The 21214-nt window shown below is 33.2% G+C and overlaps 2 protein-coding genes across 2 annotated transcripts in view; both read right to left on the bottom strand.

Annotated features, from left to right (window-relative positions):
• Nucleotides 1-381: 381 nt before the first annotated feature.
• On the bottom strand, nt 382-3558 carry LOC113509485 (uncharacterized). Its single transcript, XM_026892821.3, has 2 exons — nt 2810-3558; nt 382-504 (listed from the first exon to the last, which is right to left on the bottom strand). The coding sequence occupies exons 1-2, from the start codon at nt 3464-3466 to the stop codon at nt 382-384; spliced, it is 780 nt and encodes a 259-aa protein (XP_026748622.2). The 5' UTR covers nt 3467-3558.
• Nucleotides 3559-12030: 8472 nt separating this feature from the next.
• LOC113519879 (uncharacterized) overlaps nt 12031-21214 on the bottom strand; it is a 31822-nt gene continuing 22638 nt past the window's right edge. Inside the window, 4 exon segments of the mRNA XM_052900485.1 lie at nt 12031-15609; nt 16663-16779; nt 18327-18505; nt 20934-21057. Of these exon segments, the coding sequence (XP_052756445.1) occupies nt 15464-15609; nt 16663-16779; nt 18327-18505; nt 20934-21057 (566 nt within the window). The 3' untranslated portion in view covers nt 12031-15463.

The raw sequence follows: 21214 nt of genomic DNA, 5'->3' as shown, positions 1-21214 counted from the left end.
CCACCGTGCGTTTTTCAAGGCACTTTCTTCCACGCACAACCATTCTTTGGAATCAACTTCCAGCAGCAGTATTTCCGAACCGATACGACAACATAACCTTCAAGAAAAGAGTATATTCCTTTTTAAAAGGCCGGCAGCACACCTGCAATGCCGCTGGTGTTGTGGGTGATCATGGGCGGCGGTAGTCACTTACCATCAGGTGAGCCGCATGCTCGTTTGCCCCCTGTGTTGTAAAAAAAAAAAAAAAAAAATATCTTTTCCAGTGACTTGTCAACAAACGAATTCTTATACCGAATTTAAAACCTGGATTCCGCTCCAATTCCTCTATTTATGCTCTGTAAGGTGCTTAAAAGCCGAATATTAGAAGACGTCTCGCGCGGTCTAGCCGGGCGTATCTCCCATGACCGCGTAACCGGGCTGTGACCGCATGACCCGGTCATGGCCTGACCCGGTTGCCGGGTATGCACCGTCCGGGTCTCCCCCACTTGCATTCCGCGATTGATTCTGTGGGATATTAGCAGATCTGTATGTGCTTAGTTACATGCAATCGTGTACGTGTTTAAATGGATTCGATTTATAATATACATAGTGGAATGTAGGGCTTTTTATGACGTTAGATAATTTAAGATTTATTTCCAAAATAAAACTTGCTTCAATCTTTTTTTTTTATTTAGAATGGCAGACAAGCTAACGAAATAATTTTTTTAGGTATTGTTTTAGAAATTAAAATGAAATGGTAACCCCGCCTGCACTATTGATATATTATATACTGGCAAAGTATTTTTGACGGTAAATACCACTACACCGAATAGCACCTGGAACTTCATAGATACACCGAGATACTTCAAGTGTTATCAGGTCAGGTCAGGTGTACCAAGCATGTACAGCTTTTATTTTTTATACAACTTAGAATGGCAAACAAGCTGACGGCCCACCTAATGGAAAGTGATAACCGTCGCCTATAGACATGAGCAGTACCATGGACATAACAGAGTATACTCTTTCACCCATGATGCCCCCCATGCGTTGCCATTCCTGAGGACTCAGATGTTATTCCTCCGAACCCAGTAAATTCACGCCATACTTCTACGCCATACGCCATACGCCATACGCCTTCAAACCGAAACACAGCTATGCAAACACAACTGCTTCACGGTTGAAACACGAATGGGACAGAGGTACCCAAGCAATCGACTTTTTTACAAAGTCTCCCTGTGGTAATATTGCCAATTGTTATCAAATTCTTTTAAATGCAATGTTGAAAAGTAATAAACATGTTTTATACTGAATTTTCTTTCAAATGATATAAAGCAGAAGAAATTCGTATTGGAATTTTAGCTAAATTTAAATTTCATCGGTGATCGGTGGAGATAATTTTGTTATTGTCAGTTATCGACGAGCCGTGCCTTCCACAAAATTGTATTATATCGGAAAAATGTATTTATAGACAAAACGTGCTTTCGGGAGTCGTCTGTTTGTTTAAACGACATAAAATGGCGGATGAAGTGACAACACGTGTATTTTTATACTGTAAAGGTAGGAAAGTAGCACACAGCCCATCTATTGGTAAATGGATACCGTAACCTATAGACTCCTGTAACGTTATAATTATCAGCTATATTATAACCTATAAATGAAAGCATATACTCAATTTACATTATATAAAACATAGAGAATTTTAAATCAATCATAATCAAGAGGAAGGGGAGGACCGAATAATAACTACATGGGACTAATAAAGGAAACACCAGATGTCATATCGTATAGAGAATTCAAAGACATGAAAAAGAACTAGTTGGAAGAGAATGCATGAATTAGTTGCACCGACAAGAAGAAACTCTCCAAAAAATTATAGGTGTATGTAAGGCTGGACGGTTGGGCCGTGCCTATCTAGGATCTAAGCAGAGCTTTCGGCTATGCGTATAACTACGTCTGAGAATACAAAATATACACCTTTTTTGAGCGGCCAAGCCCCCTCTACAGAATAATCTTAAATACGCCAATACGAGAACACAAACATTTTCAAAAGAAGGGTAATTTTCAGTAAGTACGACCCCTCTCCAACTTCGGTGGACCTTTAAACTCTGTTTTCAACTTTCGAGTCCCAAGAAAAAACAATGTCCCCGAAATATGAAAGGAAGCATTTTATAAATTACCTTTTTGGAACACCAACTTTTCTGAAGAGTCGAAAACAAAAAAGTTCACCGAAATTAGACAGGATTCGCATTTGTTAAAAACCACTCAAATATTTTTGAATAAGTACAATAAGGTGGCCTTATTACTAAAAGCAATCATTTCAAGGCAATCTTATGATTTAGGTTAGTATATTTCTTAACCAATATCTTTTAGAACTAAAAGTACTAGTGTCAATGATCAATTTGATAAATGAAAGGCATTCTAGCTTGACATAGGAGTACATAGGTGAGTATTTTAATCTATTAAATTATGGCATATTCCTACAAAGTTCTTAGTTTACTGCTTTCATGTAACCTTAGGTATGTCTAATATCTCTATACAATCATACATATAGTAGTAATTTGGGTATAAGAACTAGGCAATTAATATGAAAGTAAGTTAATAAAAGATATAATAAAATATTAGCTGCTGTAGCAACTCTGTTCAATTAAGATTACGTATACCCACAAACATATAACCGCTAACAATCCGCACTCATAAAACATTTGAGTGTCGTTAATAAAACTACAATTCAGGATACAGTCTTTACTAAACAACTTACTTTACATACATGTACTTACGATAAACATCAATAATGTTTTTCAAAAGAATCCTTAATATTTTTTAATGCTACACTATCGAGCATCGTCGAATCATCATACAAGTTCACAAATTTAACTCGGCAATCCTTCTTTAATACTCTTTCAAATTCATCATACTCATGATACGAGCTTAAACTGAAATTTTCTACTGTATTTGGAAAGCAAGAAATACCTTTCACAACAAATTTAATAATCCTTCTCAAACTAATCAACTCTCTTTTGAATTTCTTTACCAGGTTCGTTTTATATTCCAATAGCGTTTTGAATTTTTCATTTTCCAACTGGGCGTTCAAATATCTCGATTGTATCTCAATTTCTCTGTCATTAGCTTCAGCCAATTGTTTACTCATTACATTAATAAATGTTCTAAAATCTTTTCTAGATTCTGCTAATAATGAATTTGATTTATTTAATTCAGTCACTAATTTTTTATTAATTTCTTTAAGTCTTGCAATATTTGGATGATCAGTAAAAGTGTTTTGACTAGAATTATCGGTAAGTGCCTTTCTATTACCTTTGTCACCTATTTCTTTAACTATCACTTCAACAGCCGTTGTGTTATTTCTAAATACCTCATATGATGTGCCAGGTTTTGTTTCCACGTTGTTTTTCTTGTGTTCTTTACTTTTTTCAGATTTAGTTGAAATTGTATTAGACAAATGTACAGTTCCTTGCAATTCACTGGCCATAATTAAATATAGAAATAACTGTGACGATCAATCATAAATTTAAAGGAAAAGTAAAACTATGTTTTTCTGATTTTGTAAATTTTAACTAAGTCCTAAACATGTCATCATAATGTCATGCTTCAATACAAAGAAAAATACTTACTTAGAAATAATTTAAACCTCTTTAGTGGCGTTAAAGTACGAGTACATTGTTTTTTTTTTCAAAATAGTTCTATCTGCTTATTTCTTAATCTATTCGAGATGCCTCAAACCATTACTAAACCGACCATAATGAAACGTTGAAAATATGCTTTTAGCAAATATAAGTTAAAAAACGTTAAATAAAATTTACACATTAAGAATACCTACTAGAATAAAAATTCAATTCAAACTTGATTTTGACTACCTAACTCTGTACAAATGGATTTAAGATTTTTTTATGGAGTCAGCGATGGTAGGTGGGTAAGTAGAAAATGAAAAGAAGAATGAAGCTTTGAGTAAAAGCTCCAAGAAGAAAAATTAAAGCTGATGAATATTGAAAGTGGAAAATCATATGTATTATGAATAAAACTGTAAAAAAAAAAACATAATGTAGTAGTAGACAGTTTTTTCCTGATACGTGACATATATGAAGCAAAAGAACGTATGCCGATTGGGCTAGTTAATTATAAAAGCGAACTTTTTCACAATCTAGTACGTATATACGAAAGGAAAGGATTGTTAGTAATGGGGACAGTAGCAGTCTCAACACAAGTACGGCGCCATACACCACGCAGGCGAGAGTACTATGCCATTTTCAGCTATTAAAAATTTTTACCGTTAACGCAGGCAAGGTTACTATCATATTATCATCGACTAAAAAAAACTACGTACTTTACGTACGCATTTTGTGCATACGTATATTGTTACATAATAAATCATGTTTACATTCCTAATACCAATAAAACAATTTAGTTCTGTAAATAGTACGGTTTTGTTTATAATAAACAATATGCTTATACAGCTTCACTGTTAGCAACAACTTTATATAATGCGACGGAAGCAAGTTTAATACGTACCTACTCAATGAATTAAATCGGCCATGGTCATAACTGAGTCATAAATAGAAGTCATATAAAATTATATTTCGTCATAATATTAAGTTATGCTATGACCAAAAATAATGACTGCTCTCTGTATGAATAGGTACGTAATAAATTTTATATAGGAAAATGTTTATTTATTATTTATTATGTGTAAACCCAAAAAATGTTTAATCAATTTTTAAAAAAAATATTACATCTATAGACAGCTGTATTGTCAGCGAGTAACATGGACTATATTATATGCTCAAAAAAAGCGTGCCAAGTCGGGGCGTGTTGATAGTCTATAATATTATTATTCTAAGCACGTTTGAATTTTTTTTATAACATAGGAGGCAATTGGCATGAGTTCGGCTGATGGTAAGTGACTACCGTCACCCAAGAACAACCGTAACACCGGACGAACTGCAGGTGTAATATTTATGTGGATTACAGACTTTTGTAATTGGAAAAAAAGGAAACGTGAATAATGTGAAGCTTACTGTTAGATTTACTTTTAGCTATTACTACTACTAGCGTAATGGCGTCACGTTTTTACCCCAATGTCAAATAAAATAACACCAAAAAATTTTTTAAAGATTTCATTTCTCCAAAATTTCGCATACAGAATTTTTTTTACCCAATATTGAAAAAATATCCAATCTAGCAACACTGCGGTGTTACCCTCTAGTGGCAAGAGTTTCTAGGCCCTTGTCATAATGCACGAAGACCTCTGATGTGGTTCACCGGACGATGGATTTATGTACACTCCAAAGCACGTAGCGTGAAGCTAGTGACATTTTGCTTTAAATGATCTATGACTTTTTGAATATTCAAAGACTTAATAGAAACTAGTGGCTATAAACTGTCAAAAATAAATATATAGTAATTTTTTTATACTGTGGTATAACATATTAAGGTTAACGCAGTATAAAAAACTACTCTTTATATACCTACACTGTAATTATATTGGGTTTATCATAGATTTAAGATTGTATCTACATTATCTATGTACCTAACAATCGTTTTTTTGTGACTATCACATTTGCTATACTTAATCTATGTATTCATCGGAATTCAATTCAAAGTTTAATTATGCATAATTGACGCTGATAAAATATGATTGCTATTAAGCAGTATCGTAATAATAGAACCCACATTTTAATATCCTTGAACTTATATGAAACATATACTTTTATTATAGATAGGTTTTGATATGCCTCATCAAATTTTTAGGCGAATGGATTTAACGGTCTATTAATTCGTCCTCAAAGAAAGTGGTTTAAATCAAAGAGCTCTTTGGACCTTTTCATTCCACTAGATATCTTAACGAAATTAGCAGAAAATCCCTTCAGATTTTCCTAACTGTATTGTAGAATAACATTGAATTCATAAAAATATTCTTATGTTATCATTGAAACAATTTTTTTAATTATTCATTTTAAAAATAAGAATGGCGTAAGAATTTTCTTATGAATTTGTAGGTTGACCTATTAGATACGTAAAATAGGAATAATTTTTAAACTAAATACTATGACAGTTATTCACGACATAATTAGAAAGATTAGGTGGATGTTGTCTAAGTTTGTTGACAGTTGTGGACTGGCAACAATAAAATTATATTTTTATAATAGCAACATTTTTTGTACTTTCGGAATAAATGAAAAAACTTTTCTGATCCTTATCCTAAATTCCGTCATCCAAAACTCCCTTTACAAAAATACACTGTCCCAAACTTTGTTTTTGACGGTCGAACTCTGTGCCGTGCCATATGAACAAAGAAAAAAAATATAAAAATAACAATAGCTCTTTTTTAGAAATAAAATTAGAATTAAAAAATAAAATAGTGGCTTTGCGTCCCGGTTTTTTTTTTTAATTTTCCCATCAACTTCACTGACCATACGATAGGTGCAAAGTTACAGTCCACGATAACAACTTCCTACAATAGTATCAGAGATAAAAACAAGCTATCTATTAAGAAATACTGTAATATATCAATGTGTAACATAAAATATCTATACATTTATTTATGCACCCGTAACCTCATTCCGAGAGTACATTCAACGCCCTAGTTTCGTGGCCTCGCTAGATCTCACAATACCTAGGTAGCAATCCAGTAGATGGATAACTACTTAGACCTAATAGCCACCTCTCTCCTACTTAGCAACTGAATAATTCAATTGTTTCAATATCCTATTTATAAACTGTATCATAAGAAAATGTATGTAGAACATATTCACAGATTACACTTTTTTTTTAATTCTGACATACACTTCTATAATTCTCGATGCTAAACCACAGACTATCTGCGACGAGGTAATATATCATCGACACTACTATACTTGTCTTTTAGTTCTAAATTTAAATCAATTATCATTCAATTAATCAAAGAACAAAATTCTATCATCTTATCAGCCATTACCTGTTCGCTGCTAAACACAGGTATCCCCTATAAAAGAGGTTATGCCAGTAGTTGCCACTCTTGGCAGGCGTGTTGGCAATCGAATTTAGACTTTTAGTGCTGTTTTAAGAGAGTCAATACTACCAATTCGTCGACCAATAAATTCCCTTAGTCACCTCTTACGACACTCATGAGAATAGAAAGAGGTGGCCCATTCTATGCAGGGACCACACGGGTAACACTGCCGAGTTTAGAGAGTTTAGTCCCCATTGCTATCAATATACCCTATCAAGTCGACCTCCACGCGGTTCCCCCTGGAAACTTTCGTGACCAATTTATTATTGAACTTGTCACAATGGGCTAACTGACCTGCCTTTTCGTCCTCACCTATCACCGCTCACTGGTACCCCGCTAGTGTATACCGATAGCGCAGGTGGGGTAACCATTTTCACGCATAACACTGCCGTAACAAATGACTTTGAGAGATCTGTGTGAAACATTTGAGATGGTCGCTCCATCAAATGGAGGAGAAGCGGAGATTCTACACTGTGGTTGCCTATACGAAGTCGTTACAAATCTTTCACCGCCAGTTCTCAATCTAGTTATATAAAAATTCTTGCCAGCCGACTGTGAATATTAGTTTCATACGGCATGTAACCGCTGGTACCACGTAACTAGATTCGTTACGGACTCCACTGTAAGCTGAAGTCGGCTCTAAACGGTGCCTTAGTCAATTGAATTTGCCACTGTATATCGAATCAACACCGCCGGCATCGTCTCATTCGATTACGAGGACTGTACTCGCATTTATGTCTGTTTTATGTGTGGATTTTTTACAAGCTACGAAGCATATATTTATAGATAGATATTATAGATACTCTTTATTATTTCCTTCAAGAGATTACAATAGTAAAGTTATTATAAATATAAATAATTACAAGAAATAATCACAATGAGAAAACAATGGCCGACCTTATCGGTAAAAGCGATCTCTTCCAGTCAACCTTTGAATGGAGAGGAGTAATTATAAATAATTTTTAAGTATATATTTGCATTGTAGTTCTTCCTTTCCTTTCTCTGTATTGTAAGAGGTAACTAAGGCAACTTAATGGTCGACTGATGGGCAGTAGCATGCTTCTTAAAATTCACTTCAAGCTTAAAAGCTCAGTGATATAAAAAAAAATGCGGTTGCCAATCCATTTGCAATTCCGGTTGCAATTCCATTTTTATTCATTCAAATAATTTAAGATTATGTTCCGCAAGAAGCAATTTAAAACTAAACTACTGAACCGATTTCGATAAAAAATTATAGGCCCAATCTGTGGGTAATCTATAGTGTTCAGATAATAAAAGGAATTTTCGCAATCATAAAAAATAAACAAAAAAAAATCCACCGAATTTAAAACCCCTTCCTTTTTTTAAGTCGATTGAAAACAGAAGGATTATGTCGTACCATATATATATATATATATATATATATATATATATATATACATAAATATATATATATATATATATATATGTATGTATTACATACCGGAACACACGAATATTATATTAAAGAAACGTTGCGTTGTTTTTTCTTACATATCATAAATATTATATAAAATTTATTAATATTATTAATGCAAGCTTGTTGGTTTGTTACCTCATAACACCGAAATGGCATAACCAATTACTATGAAATTTTATTCATACATACTACCATAAATAATATAATACTGGGCACTACTAACGATGGAAAAGAACAAACGTTCTTTTCTATCTAAATCAGTAAACATATTTTGATAACGCAGACAAAGTTACAGCTAATAACTACTTATTTATTTATAATAAATAAATAAATAAGTAGTCATTACCTGCGACTTTATCTGTGTCAAAAGGAAGTTTAAAACTCCGTTATATATGCATGTATATTGTGCATGCAGTAGAAGCCATAATGGCGACGCCATTCTGTACCCTTCACCCATTTTTTTTTAATGGATGATAATGGAATGGTAACCCCACCCGCGCTATCGGTATACACCGGTGGGGCACCAGTGAAGGATGATAGGTGAGGATGAAGCAGGTCAGTTAGCCCATCCTGACGAATTAAACAAGAATTGTTTACGATGGTTTCCAGGGGGAACCACGTGGAGGTCGATCTAATAAGGCATTTTGCTAGCAATGGGGCTGTCAAACTCCATTACTAACAATCCCTTTCCCCCCCTTCACTCATTTAGTACCTTGTAGTTTTACTGTACAATTCGCTAAAAATAGCAAAGCTTTTCATTTCATATTATTATGAGGTTTGTCAATAAATTTCATTTTATAATACCAAACACACATAGTTACATGTGACACGTTCTCGAAAAACAGGAAAAGATCACGTTTACTCGCCACAAATGGCAACAAAGTCGGAACTTTAACGTGACCTACTTTCGACTTCAGAGGGTAAATGTGTTATTCTTGGTACTTAATTATACAGTCAACACAAGGCTTCCAAGTTCCAACCAACTAATCGCCTGATAATGCCCGTCCAAATGAAGAACAATCCTCGGCCTACATTTTTGTCTGTCATAATGGAACATTGAATTACTTTCTACTTTCGTATCTTTTTTTTTCTATACAACTTAGAATGGCAAAGAAGCTGACGGCCCACCTGATGTAAAGTGATAACCGTCGCGTATAGACATGAGCAATACCATGGATATAACAGAGTATACTGTTTCGCCCATGATACCCTCCATGCGTTACCATTCCTGAGGACTCAGGTGTTATTCCTCTGTATCCAGTAAATTCACGCCATATCCCACCCTTCAAACCGAAACACAGCCATGCAAACACAACTGCTTCACGGTTGAAACACGAATGGGACAGAGGTACCCAAGCAATCGACTTTTATACAAAGTCTCCCTCTGATGAAATCTAAGGTATCTGTGGGGAAAGGGATTGTTAGTAATGGAAATTACAGCCCAACTCAACCTTCACGTGAATACCTAGAAAGCATCGTGGTTAATTTTTGGTAAATTCGTCACGATGGGCTAACTGACCTGCCGTCATCTTTACCTACTATATCTCGCTGGTGTCCCGCCAGCATATCCCATTAGCGCAGAGGAGATTATCATAACAATATAACTCATTAAAAAAACCCGTGTCTATTATGTGAAGTATGAGCTGAGACAAAAAGGAAAATTTTGTCCATTTACGGACAAAATATCCTTGGTATCCCGAAGGCTTTATGACGGGAAACACGTGTTATAGGACAATGTGGATCTTTGTGTTGCATATTTTTTCTTGCCCTATTCAGTCAGTTAATAAAATAAACAATATGCAAGTATTTACACTATTAATACTTATAAACTGGTTTATTTATTGTTTTTATATTATCAATATTTTATGTACGTAGTCCAATATGTTACGACATGTACACAGATTTTAATTATTCTTTTTTTTTCCATTAAAATATTACCTTTAACGTAAAACTCGTCCTTATTTTCTCCGCCTTAAAGGCTTTTTAATAAATAAAAAAATAATCCTTTTAATAATATATACCCTTAGATTATATAGGTAGAGCATCAAGTCTCAAAAACTGGTCACATAATGTATATTGTACGTATTTATAATTAATTATTTAATAAATGAATTTTTACTAATTAAAAAGATGTAACAATTATAAAATAAAATAAATATAGAAGTTATAAAAGAATATTGTAATATAAAAAAAATTGCATGATAAGTATAGAAACTATTTAGCACGCAAAATTGTATGAGAAAGTTGACTCGCTTTTCTGGAAGCATTTGTATGGGGACACCATCTATATAATCTAAGTATATGTCTCACATCAAACTATTGCCATCCTACAGCTGAGAAGGGGTCTTTGGTTCTCTTAACAATAATTCAGGTAGGTACGTGATAAGCATTAACAATACACTTTATACAAATTACTGGGAAAACCCACATATATTTTCCAATTACAGCAAACATGTTTGTTTCCCATAACGTGACTGAGTAATGGCATGCAATAGTCGAATACCGAACCATAGGTAAGCGAGTTTTATTGAATTTATCACAAAAATACACTCTATATGAAATTTATAACATATGGATACATTTAAACAATCAATTTATTTTATTGTTTGTTTGGATATAGTGTTACCGTTCCATTTTTACCCATTAAGAAAAAAAACAACCATCCGACTGTGGACTTCAAATAAATTTTAATAAAATTTCTATGGGATAAATCAAATGAGCCCAAAGGCGACTAGGTTATTTAATATAGTTCACTAGTTGTTCACCCACCTTCCGACTTCACCATCAGACCCTGGAAATCACCTAGGGCTATAGCATTTGAGAAGATAAATGAGTCCAAACACGACTACGTTACCTAATTTAGTTCAGAAGTTGCTATGTCATCTTACTGTATATCTGTTCTTTCAGGTAAAAAAGAATCTACCAAATCAGTTTGCTAGTGTCGGAGTTATGAAATAACTAACATACATAACAAAAAATACAACCGAATAATGGATGATAATGGAATGGCAACCCCGTCCGTGCTAACGTTATATACTCGCGGGGCACCAGTGAACGATGGCAGGTGAGAATGAATACACTTGGGATTTGACACAATAGTTTATTGCTAAGAATGAGACTGGTAATCCACATTACTAACAACCCCTTCCCCCCAGATGAAAGTTTATGAGATTATTTGGATGGATGGATATTTGTTACTCCCATCAAAGGATGCTACTATATATACTGATTCAGGTAATCGAAGCCTATATAAGAATATATATATATATATATATATATATATATATATATTTTTTTTTTTTAATGGATGATAATGGAATGGTAACCCCACCCGCACTATCGGTATACACCGGCGGGGCACCAGTGAAGGATGATAGGCGAGTATGAAGCAGGTCAGTTAGCCCATCGTGACGAATTCAACAAGAATTGTTCACGATAGTTTCCAGAGGGAACCACGTGGAGGTCGACCTAATAAGGCATATTGCTAGCAATGGGGCTGTCAAACTCCATTGCTAACAATCCCTTTCCCCCATAAAGTAATGGTTAATGAACCTTATCCACTGTGGGAGCATGTTGCAGTAAGGTATTATGATAAAATAAATAAATAAACTTTTTATATTTGCTAATATTTTATTGCGATATTTAAGTATCATTTTTTTAAAAAAACCTTCACGTATAAAAACATTTCACTTAAAAACTAATAAGTAGATATAACATAAGTATAATGGGGTAGAAATATAAAGAAGCACGTGGTTCAAACAATTCAATACCTAGTGTGAATTGTACAAAGATTTATTACAACTTTTTACAAGAAATTTATGATACAAATACATTTACGTTTACATAGACAAATTTGTATGAAAATCTGAGTTTCCGAATGTACAATTAAGTCCAACAGATATATATCTTATATAAAAGCTAACGCAGTCGTATTATCTTGATGTCATACACGGCTAGTACAGAAATTCAGCGCTGTTGCGACAGCGCTCATTCTGCATTGCAGCACTTGTTTACTATTGATAATACATACAATATTATTTTTTTATAAGTGCTTCTTTACTGCCGACATTTTGGCAATAAAGAAGCAGGTATATAGGTACTATATACCTGTAAGTTGTTCATCGCGTTAAAACCCGATTGTGTATTTAAAAAATATTTCAATTGGCAATAAACATTTTTTTTCTCTAACACAAATGTCACAAGTCACGCTAGCCACTTAGATCCTTACCACGTTACTTGTCTTAATTTAAAAGAGTCTTAACAAAAGCTAAACAATTATTTTTTATGAAAAAAAAGAACGAGTATCAAAATGCAGAATCAAAGACTAGTGATATCATAAAATAAGAAATAACAGAAACAAAGAGCGACAACGAAAACTTGCATTATAGCACGACAAATTCGTGCGCGGTACTACCGCGTGAGGGGAAGTGCGGGGAGAGTGTGCACTGTATTTTCGTTACAGTAGTAGACTATCCATATTTAGGTTCCCAGTCTCGATTTAATCGAAGATCAATCTTTAAGATCTCCATTTTCTATTTTTCTTGTGTATATCGATCGTTATTAAAAATGTAGCTAGTTATACAGAAAGCAGCCACATTACCTGGCATGCCCATATGTGATGGCCATTCGCTTGTCCACAAAATTGTCATGTCACTGTGTAGCTTAATCTTTTTTTTTTTTTAAGTAAATTGTCATTCCGCTTTCTTATTTTTAGAGTGGTAAAAACAATCATCAAAAGATAGATCGATATTTGTGAGATTCATCTTTTTAACATCGATTTTCTCCTAAATCGAGCTGAGATTTCTCGAATTAATTTGATTCAGCAGTTCCGATTATTTTGTCCGAGATTGGAATCCTTAGTCCATATATCGTCAAATCTTATACTTCGTCACCCGCAAAACCCGCTCCCCTAACGAGTGCCACGACCAAACTTGACGTACTATAGGCAATATTGTAATAAAAAGTGAGTTTGAAATATAGAATTTAAGACTAGTGGAATCATAAAATTATAAAAATCAAAACAACAAACATAAAAAAAGTCACAACAAGATTGTCAATTAAAATGTAAATATTAAATGTAGACTAGCTATGTTATTCCACTAATAATATTACATTGTTATAAATGTGAAAGTAAAAAACATTATACATATATGTTACTCAATAACGCCTAAACGGTTTGACAACTTTACCCAAGTGAATAAAAAAATACATTCGATGCTAACTATCCAGAAGATATAGTCCAACTATGTACTCAATTTAATTTAAATCGGTTAAGCTGAATTTATATATGTATATATCCTTTTATAATATGATTGAATAACAAATATCTAAAAATGTTTACAAACTTTGACATTTATAACGTTAGCCAGAAATTAATATATACTTCAATGTATCTATAATAGTATTCTAAAACAGGCACAAATGCAGTCTGTTCTTTGCTTGTGGAGATTCTATTTTCTTATATTCCTATTTTACAATTAATCATTTAAAATTTTACACAATACATTGTACATCTATACATGAACAGTTATATATAAATGTCAATTGAATCATTAATATATTTTAATTATACAATTATATTTATATATGTCAAAAACAAAAGAGATTTTTATATTTATTATACATAATGTAAATTATAATCAAACTCAAAACGAAACCTTAAAATACATATGTCAATATTAGAGGCGGACATTTGAGATGATAAATATATTAAACAATTCTTTATACATATGAGAGGCAATGTCATTTTTTTAATTTTTAATTTATAGTTTTAATTTATGTAAGAATACATTTAACACTCTACTAATAGAGAATGTTAATAGTGCATTCTTATAAGTCAATTGATTTGATACATTAACTTGTATTTGTTGTAAATGCACCAAACTCGATCTATTATACAGTTGTCATAGTGACTAGACCCAGTTTCCAAAGACTATTCCGTTAAAAATTATTGCAAATATGTATGTATATATATGTTATGTATGTCCATATATGTATATGTATGTTAGTTCTATGAATATAGAAGAATGGAAATAGTCACATAAGATAGTTCAAACCAATGCTAATGAGAACGAGTTTCGTTATCGAATTTCATAAAAAATTGTTACAATAGCCTCGATTCTGAGGTGCTGTTCATCTAAATCGTATCTCTAAATTTAAAATTCCAGGTACCAATATGAACTAAATTTATAATAGATTTAAGCTCAAATTATTACAAATTTTGTTTATGATGGTACAGTGGTCCGTAAGACAGTAGTTCCCCTAAATTATCAAATTAAAGTATTAGGTCACGAGGTAAATTTGGAAAAATTGCACCACAGAATCGGCCCCATTATCACGTCATTGCATTAATCATCAATTTTTTTAGTAATATTTATAAATGTAATTTATATGAGACACAGACTCGATGGTCAAGCTATATGTAGATACATTTACACTACCCATTGTATGTATGAAATAGACCGATAGAGCACATGACCCGTCTCATTCTTTCTCACGCGTGCGGTAGCGTAAACGTATTTAGAAACTAACTGAATTGTCAAGTGTATAAAAACATACGTATAATATGAAATACGATAATAATCAATTCGCTGTAAGCGAAAATCGTCCTTAAACAAATACAAATAAAGTACAACTTTAAGAGTTTATAATAATATTGCAAATTACGGTATACTTAATTCTTAATATATAAAATATACTAGCAAAAGAAAATAAGGAATATAAAAAGGTCATTATAAGTTTTAGAAGTTAATTAAAATCAAAGCAAAAGAACATGGAACATTTCTTGTCCTTTTGTATCGAGACACTAAAATACTATCATGCTACTACAATATTGCGACATGACATTTAATCATATGAACGTACTAGCTGTCAAAATTTTTAAAAATAGAATTTTATTGTATTAAAATAAAAAAACATATTTAAAATAAGAACCCGCGCTACAATTGATGCGATCTGTCAGATCAATGTTTCACTTTGGTCGAATAACCAGTACTTATTATTGAAGGCATCTAATTAATAGTCAGTATGCATTTGGCAGATTACTATATGATAGAACTGCTCGCCATAAGGTTCAGGCCGCAGGTACCGTCACCTCTGTAGACGCGATAGTATCCCTGCTCGCCCCATGACTTGCCCCACGAGTTCTTTATCACCCAGTACGGCAGAGTCTTGTGGAATAGGGGGTACTCTGAAAGATGAAAAATTGACAATATTTAATCAATTATTGTTTTAAACAACTTTCATTTGAACGATTTTTGTGCGTGTTTTTTTTATGTAAATTAGAACTGCAAACAAGCTGACGGAAAGTGACAGTCCACCTGATGGAAAGTAGCGATTATAGATATGAACAGTGCCATCGCTTATAGATATGAACAGTGCCATGGCCATAACTGAGTATACTGTGTCACCCATGATACTCTTCACACGTTGCCATTCCTGAAGACTAAAGTGTAATGGCTCTGTAATGCCCATGTAAATCTATTACCATATCCCACCCTTCAAACTGGAACACAGACATACAAACACAACTACTGCATGGTAGAAACATGAATGGGACGGAGGTACCCAAGGAGACGACTTATGTACAAAATCTCCCTCTGGTACCTTCCTCTAATATGTTATGTGATATTTTTAACATATCTGAAGCGATTTTAATCATTCTTTTACAACTTCGTATTTTCTGTAAAAATTCATAACAAACAACCTGATGGAAAGTGGTAACTGTTACCTATAGACAAACCGCACCATGGATATTACAAAATGCACTGTACACATCATCAGAGAAATCATACTGTTCAGGCGAATCACTAGTCAATCTACTAAAAACTAGTTTACTGTAAAATTAAATATTAAAAGTATTGAAGTCAGATATAAATCAAGAATCAACACATTTCCAAGTGGGGAAGGGATTGTTAATAATGGGGAGGTTAGTCCCCATTGTTATCAATATACCCTATCAGGTCTACATCCACGCGGTTGCCTCTAGAAACTATCGTAATTTATTTATCGCTGAACCAGTCATGACGGGCCTTTACATCCTCACCAATCAACCCTCACTGGTGCCTCGCCAGTGTATACCGATAGCGCGGACGGGGTTACAATTTCATTATCATTTATTAAAATAAAAACATACATTCCAAGTCGAAACCACATATAATACCAGTAAATTATTTTGACTTGCATACACTTAAATATTGAGGTGATCAAAAGGCTAATTATAAATTAAAGATTAAATGATTACCTTTAACTCCGTACCCAACGATAAGTACACCGTGATCCAAATTATTCGGATTGCAAAGCATCTTAAATGGATGCGATATGCCACCCACGTAGAACTGCATCGCATTTGCATTTATACCTGTAATAATAATACATAAGTATCCACATATTTAATAGTAATATTTATTTATTAACACTTTATTGCACCATTTATAAAAAAGTAAATACATTTAACTGTAATAAGAAATGATACAAAAGGCGGTTTTATCGCTAAGCAATCTCTTCCAGACAACCTTTGGGTAGAGAACATTGAGAAAAGTAAGAAAAACAAACGGTAGGTGGCGCACTATTATATATAAACAAATATATACAAAGATATATATATATATATATATATATATATATATATATATATATATATATATATATATATATATATATATATATATATATATAAACATACACAAACTTAAAAGCACACATACAACAGGAGAGAGTGACACTGGAAGATGAAGATAGAACATGGAAAATAATACTTAAAGGGAGAGATAATGGGTTTAAACAAAGAATGGACTCCAGAACATGGAATTTAACTTTATATTATATATTGTAAAATATTTTTTTATGCAACTTAAAATGGCAAACAAGCTGACGGTCCACCTGACGGAAAGTGGTAACCGTCGCTTATAGACATGAACAGTGTCATGGACATAACACAGTATACTGTTTCGTCCTTGATACTTCCATGCGTTGCCATTCCTGAGGACTCAGGTGATATTCCTCTGTACCTTGTAAATTCATTGCCATATCCCACCCTTCAAACCGAAGCACAACCATACAAACACAACTGCTTCACGGTAGAAACACGAGTGGTACAGAGGTGTCCAAGCAAATTACTTTTGTACAAAGTCTCCCTCTGGTAAAAAAATATATTTACATGTTAAATAAAAATTATCTAATTCGGAGTAACATTTGATAATTAAAAGATTACTGCCAACTTTGTTGCTAGTTGTTCTAGGCAAATAACAACATTGTAATTGCTAGTAACACTAGTAGTCCATAGAATCACGTCACGAACTGCATATAATTATGTCTGTTTGAATTAATATGTTTATTCTATTACAATAATTTACGATTTAGTCACAGAACCCAGTTGTGATTTCCATAATGCAATGAAATTGTGATTAATTTTTATTACGTGTCCCTTGCGTTAATATAATATATTAACGCAAGGGACACGTCTATTGGAAGAGATATATGACCATAAATCTAAGGTTTTATATTTACACTGAACTCAGATTATTGGATAGAGTATCGAGTGACAACAACGTGTCAACATTTAGTCAGCTAATATGACGTATTTTTTCTTTAAACCAAAACAATTAGTGGTAAAGGGATTATTAGTAATTCATGATGATATTTTTATACAATTCATGAATAACTGTATTTCACAAAAACCTACTTTAATTAATTATTTGGTTTAAAAACTAAACCACTGAACCGATTTTGATAAAATTTCTATAGGACCAATCCGTAAGTATATCCTTTCAGATAAAAAAAATTGCAAAAAGGTTTACAATATAACTGACGGAGTTATAAGGTAATAAACATAAAAAAAAATACAATCGAACTCCTTTTCCTTTTTCAAGTTAAGGTTGAAAACCGATTGATAAAGACAAGTCTTACCAATAGATATAGGTCCGTTCTGCACCAGCCACTTGGCCATGTCAGTCTCGTTGGAGGATATGTTCACGGCGCCGCTGATTTGCACCTTGGCTAGTGTCTTATTGAACGCACATTTGTCGTCTGCACCCTCGTATGGGTAATCCGACTCTAGCTCCAGCCCGCCAAGTTGTTCAATTGCTCTGCAAACATTTTTTTGTTTTTTATATACAACTTAGAATGGCAAACAAGCTGACGGCCCACCTGATGGAAAGTGGTAACCGTCGCCTATAGACATGAGCAGTACCATGGACATAACAGAGTATACTGTTTCGCCTATGATACCCCCATGCGTTGCCATTCCTGAGGACTCAGGTGTTATTCCTCAGTACCCAGTAAATTCACGCCATATTCCACCCTTCAAACCGAAACACAGCCATGCAAACACAACTGCTTCACGGTTAATACACGAATGGGACAGAGGTACCCAAGCAATCGACTTTTGTACAAAGTCTCCCTCTGGTTAACTGCGGTTCCCATCCACCTGCTAAGCGAGGCAACTACTGGCAAAGCCTTTCTAATAGGGGAAACATATATTCAGCATACTAATTTCTGGAAATATTATAAACTTACAAATATAAAGGCACATTAGCCAAGTTAAACAAATTGTAATCTTATGGAGAAAACAATAATGAATATCTATCTATCTATATCAAAGTTACGTGGGATTAATGTGTCAACGCACGCTTTACCAGCCGTTGTAACAAATAGACGCTACCTTGCAATACCGGTTACAAAAGTCTCAATGTCATAGTAATTCAACGAATGTAATGTATTGAGGAAATTCATTTATATATGATGTATTAACACCATTGATTTATTAATATATCTTCTACTTATTTAGAACTGCTGTGACGCAAACAAAGAATTAGATAGACAAAGTTTCTCTTATTTATTTATTATAAAGTGTTAAATAAATATTAACATTTTATTGCACTGATATTGTAGGACTTGTTGAAGAATTAAGTATAGTACCTTTTATACTAAAAAGGTGGTCTTCTCAATTTCTTCTAGACAACCTTTGGGTAAAAAGGATTTAAAAATAAATAGGTGGCGCATTAAAAAAATAGATCTAAGCATGTATAAATAAGCACAATTATAGCCAAAATAAATACAGCCATAAAAACACACATAATTCTGGTAGGAAATTAATTTAAGATTATTTTCTTAGTGTGATAACTTCTTGTAATTGTTTGTATCTATTTATAATAAGTTTACTACTGTAATATTTTGGAGGAAACAATAAAGAGTATCTATCTAATTGGTATCTTCCTCAGTATCCAACTGCATCCAACTTGGGCATAATACAAGATTATTTTTAGATCATATTATTACAAGTACCAGTAAAAATCAAATCGATCATGCATATTATCATAATCGATATTTGTAGAAATTGGCTCAAATATGGGAATAATCTTATTGTAATCATATGTTTACTTCCTTTTTAGGTCTTCTAATATAATGTAATATATGGTTACATATAAAGACCTAAAATATCTCTCTCCTACTTGCTGTGCCCAACAGAGTCCATAACTGAAGTTGAAATGTTATCTACCAGCCGCATTATGGATATATAATAAGAAATAAATAACATAAAAACAAAATAAATTAATTATTGCATGTAAATATAGCAAAGTGTAATAAGAATGGATATTAATACTCCTTACTAATATTATAAACGTGAAAGTAAGTCTGTTTACTACTTTATAGCGCCTTATCGACTTAGGCAAACTCTATAAAATTTGGTATACACGTACTATAAGCGATGGAGAAGGATATAAGCTTATGTATATCTCGATCAGTAACCTACCTCGATCACGCGGGCGAAGTCGCGGGTAAAAGCTAGTAATAATTCAGAAATTAGATTAATCGAATTAAGATCTATGCAACTGTGTTTTTGAGCCTTTGTTTCTTAACTATTTTTATGTCGCGACCCACGAAAAAGTCAAAAAGTTAAGTAAAGTCTTGCGACCCCGTATCACTATAGGTGCCAACAAGTGACGGTAAAAAAAAAGCTATAAAGCCACATCACGCCACGAGATGTCATCACTAACCACAAGCCAATCTATACCAGAAAGGGCGCTAAAACTAAGGCATATATACGAGCGAATGTCAATTATGTTCCCAGTCTATATTGTGACGAGCCTACGTCTAATAAAAAAATACTATATATGTGTAAAGAATACAATATCCGTTGCGTTTCAAAATAAAGAATGCATTCTTTTAATAGGATGTTTACAGACTTGAATACCTGTCATGTATTCAAGTTTGTAAAATTATAATCATGGAACGGTAGTTGCAAAAAATATCATCGGATACCGACGAATATTACATTATGTTCTCTGTAAGTATTCACAAACAAGCTAAACCCATGACTTCAACCGCGTGTAATGGAGATTAACTGTTCGAAATAAATAACCTATATCTCTCTCCACCCTAAATATGTGGCTATGCCAAGTTTCAGGATACTGCGCCAAGAGTCTAATGCCATAGTACAAGCTCTGCATTGTAATAAGCTAAATAGCCTTATGGAATTATACAACAATTAATAGAACAAGCTTTATTGCTCACCTATAGGCATTATCTGGCAACCCTCCATTGCAGCCTTCGTCAAGTTTGTCACAGTCCACCAGCTCTTGTTCTGACAGTGACAACAGTTTGCCTGACTTCATCTTCCACTGGCCCTCCACATTTCCTATAATAAAATATGAATTTATTTATTTATTTATAGCAAGGCAACAGATTACAAATTAATACATTTATAAAATAAATATTACATAAAACGGCATTAAATTTGCACTCCAATAACTGCTCTGCGTAACATTCGATATTATATACATTAAAAGAATGAC

The sequence above is a fragment of the Galleria mellonella genome, unplaced genomic scaffold (genome assembly GCF_026898425.1).
Source record: "Galleria mellonella isolate WM207_F2 unplaced genomic scaffold, CSIRO_AGI_GalMel_v1 utg65, whole genome shotgun sequence".
Classification (NCBI taxonomy): Eukaryota; Metazoa; Arthropoda; class Insecta; order Lepidoptera; family Pyralidae; genus Galleria; species Galleria mellonella.
Note: the sequence above shows the minus strand (reverse complement) of the source record. Positions and strands in the feature narration are given on the sequence as shown.

Bases quoted from the DNA above. Each gene is read 5' to 3' on its own strand.
- LOC113509485 (XM_026892821.3), bottom strand. From the start codon at position 3,466: ATGGCCAGTGAATTGCAAGGAACTGTACATTTGTCTAATACAATTTCA. The intron at 505-2,809 runs GTAGCATTAAAA...AATATCCCACAG, and splicing joins ATTCGACGATGCTCGATAGT to AATCAATCGCGGAATGCAAG.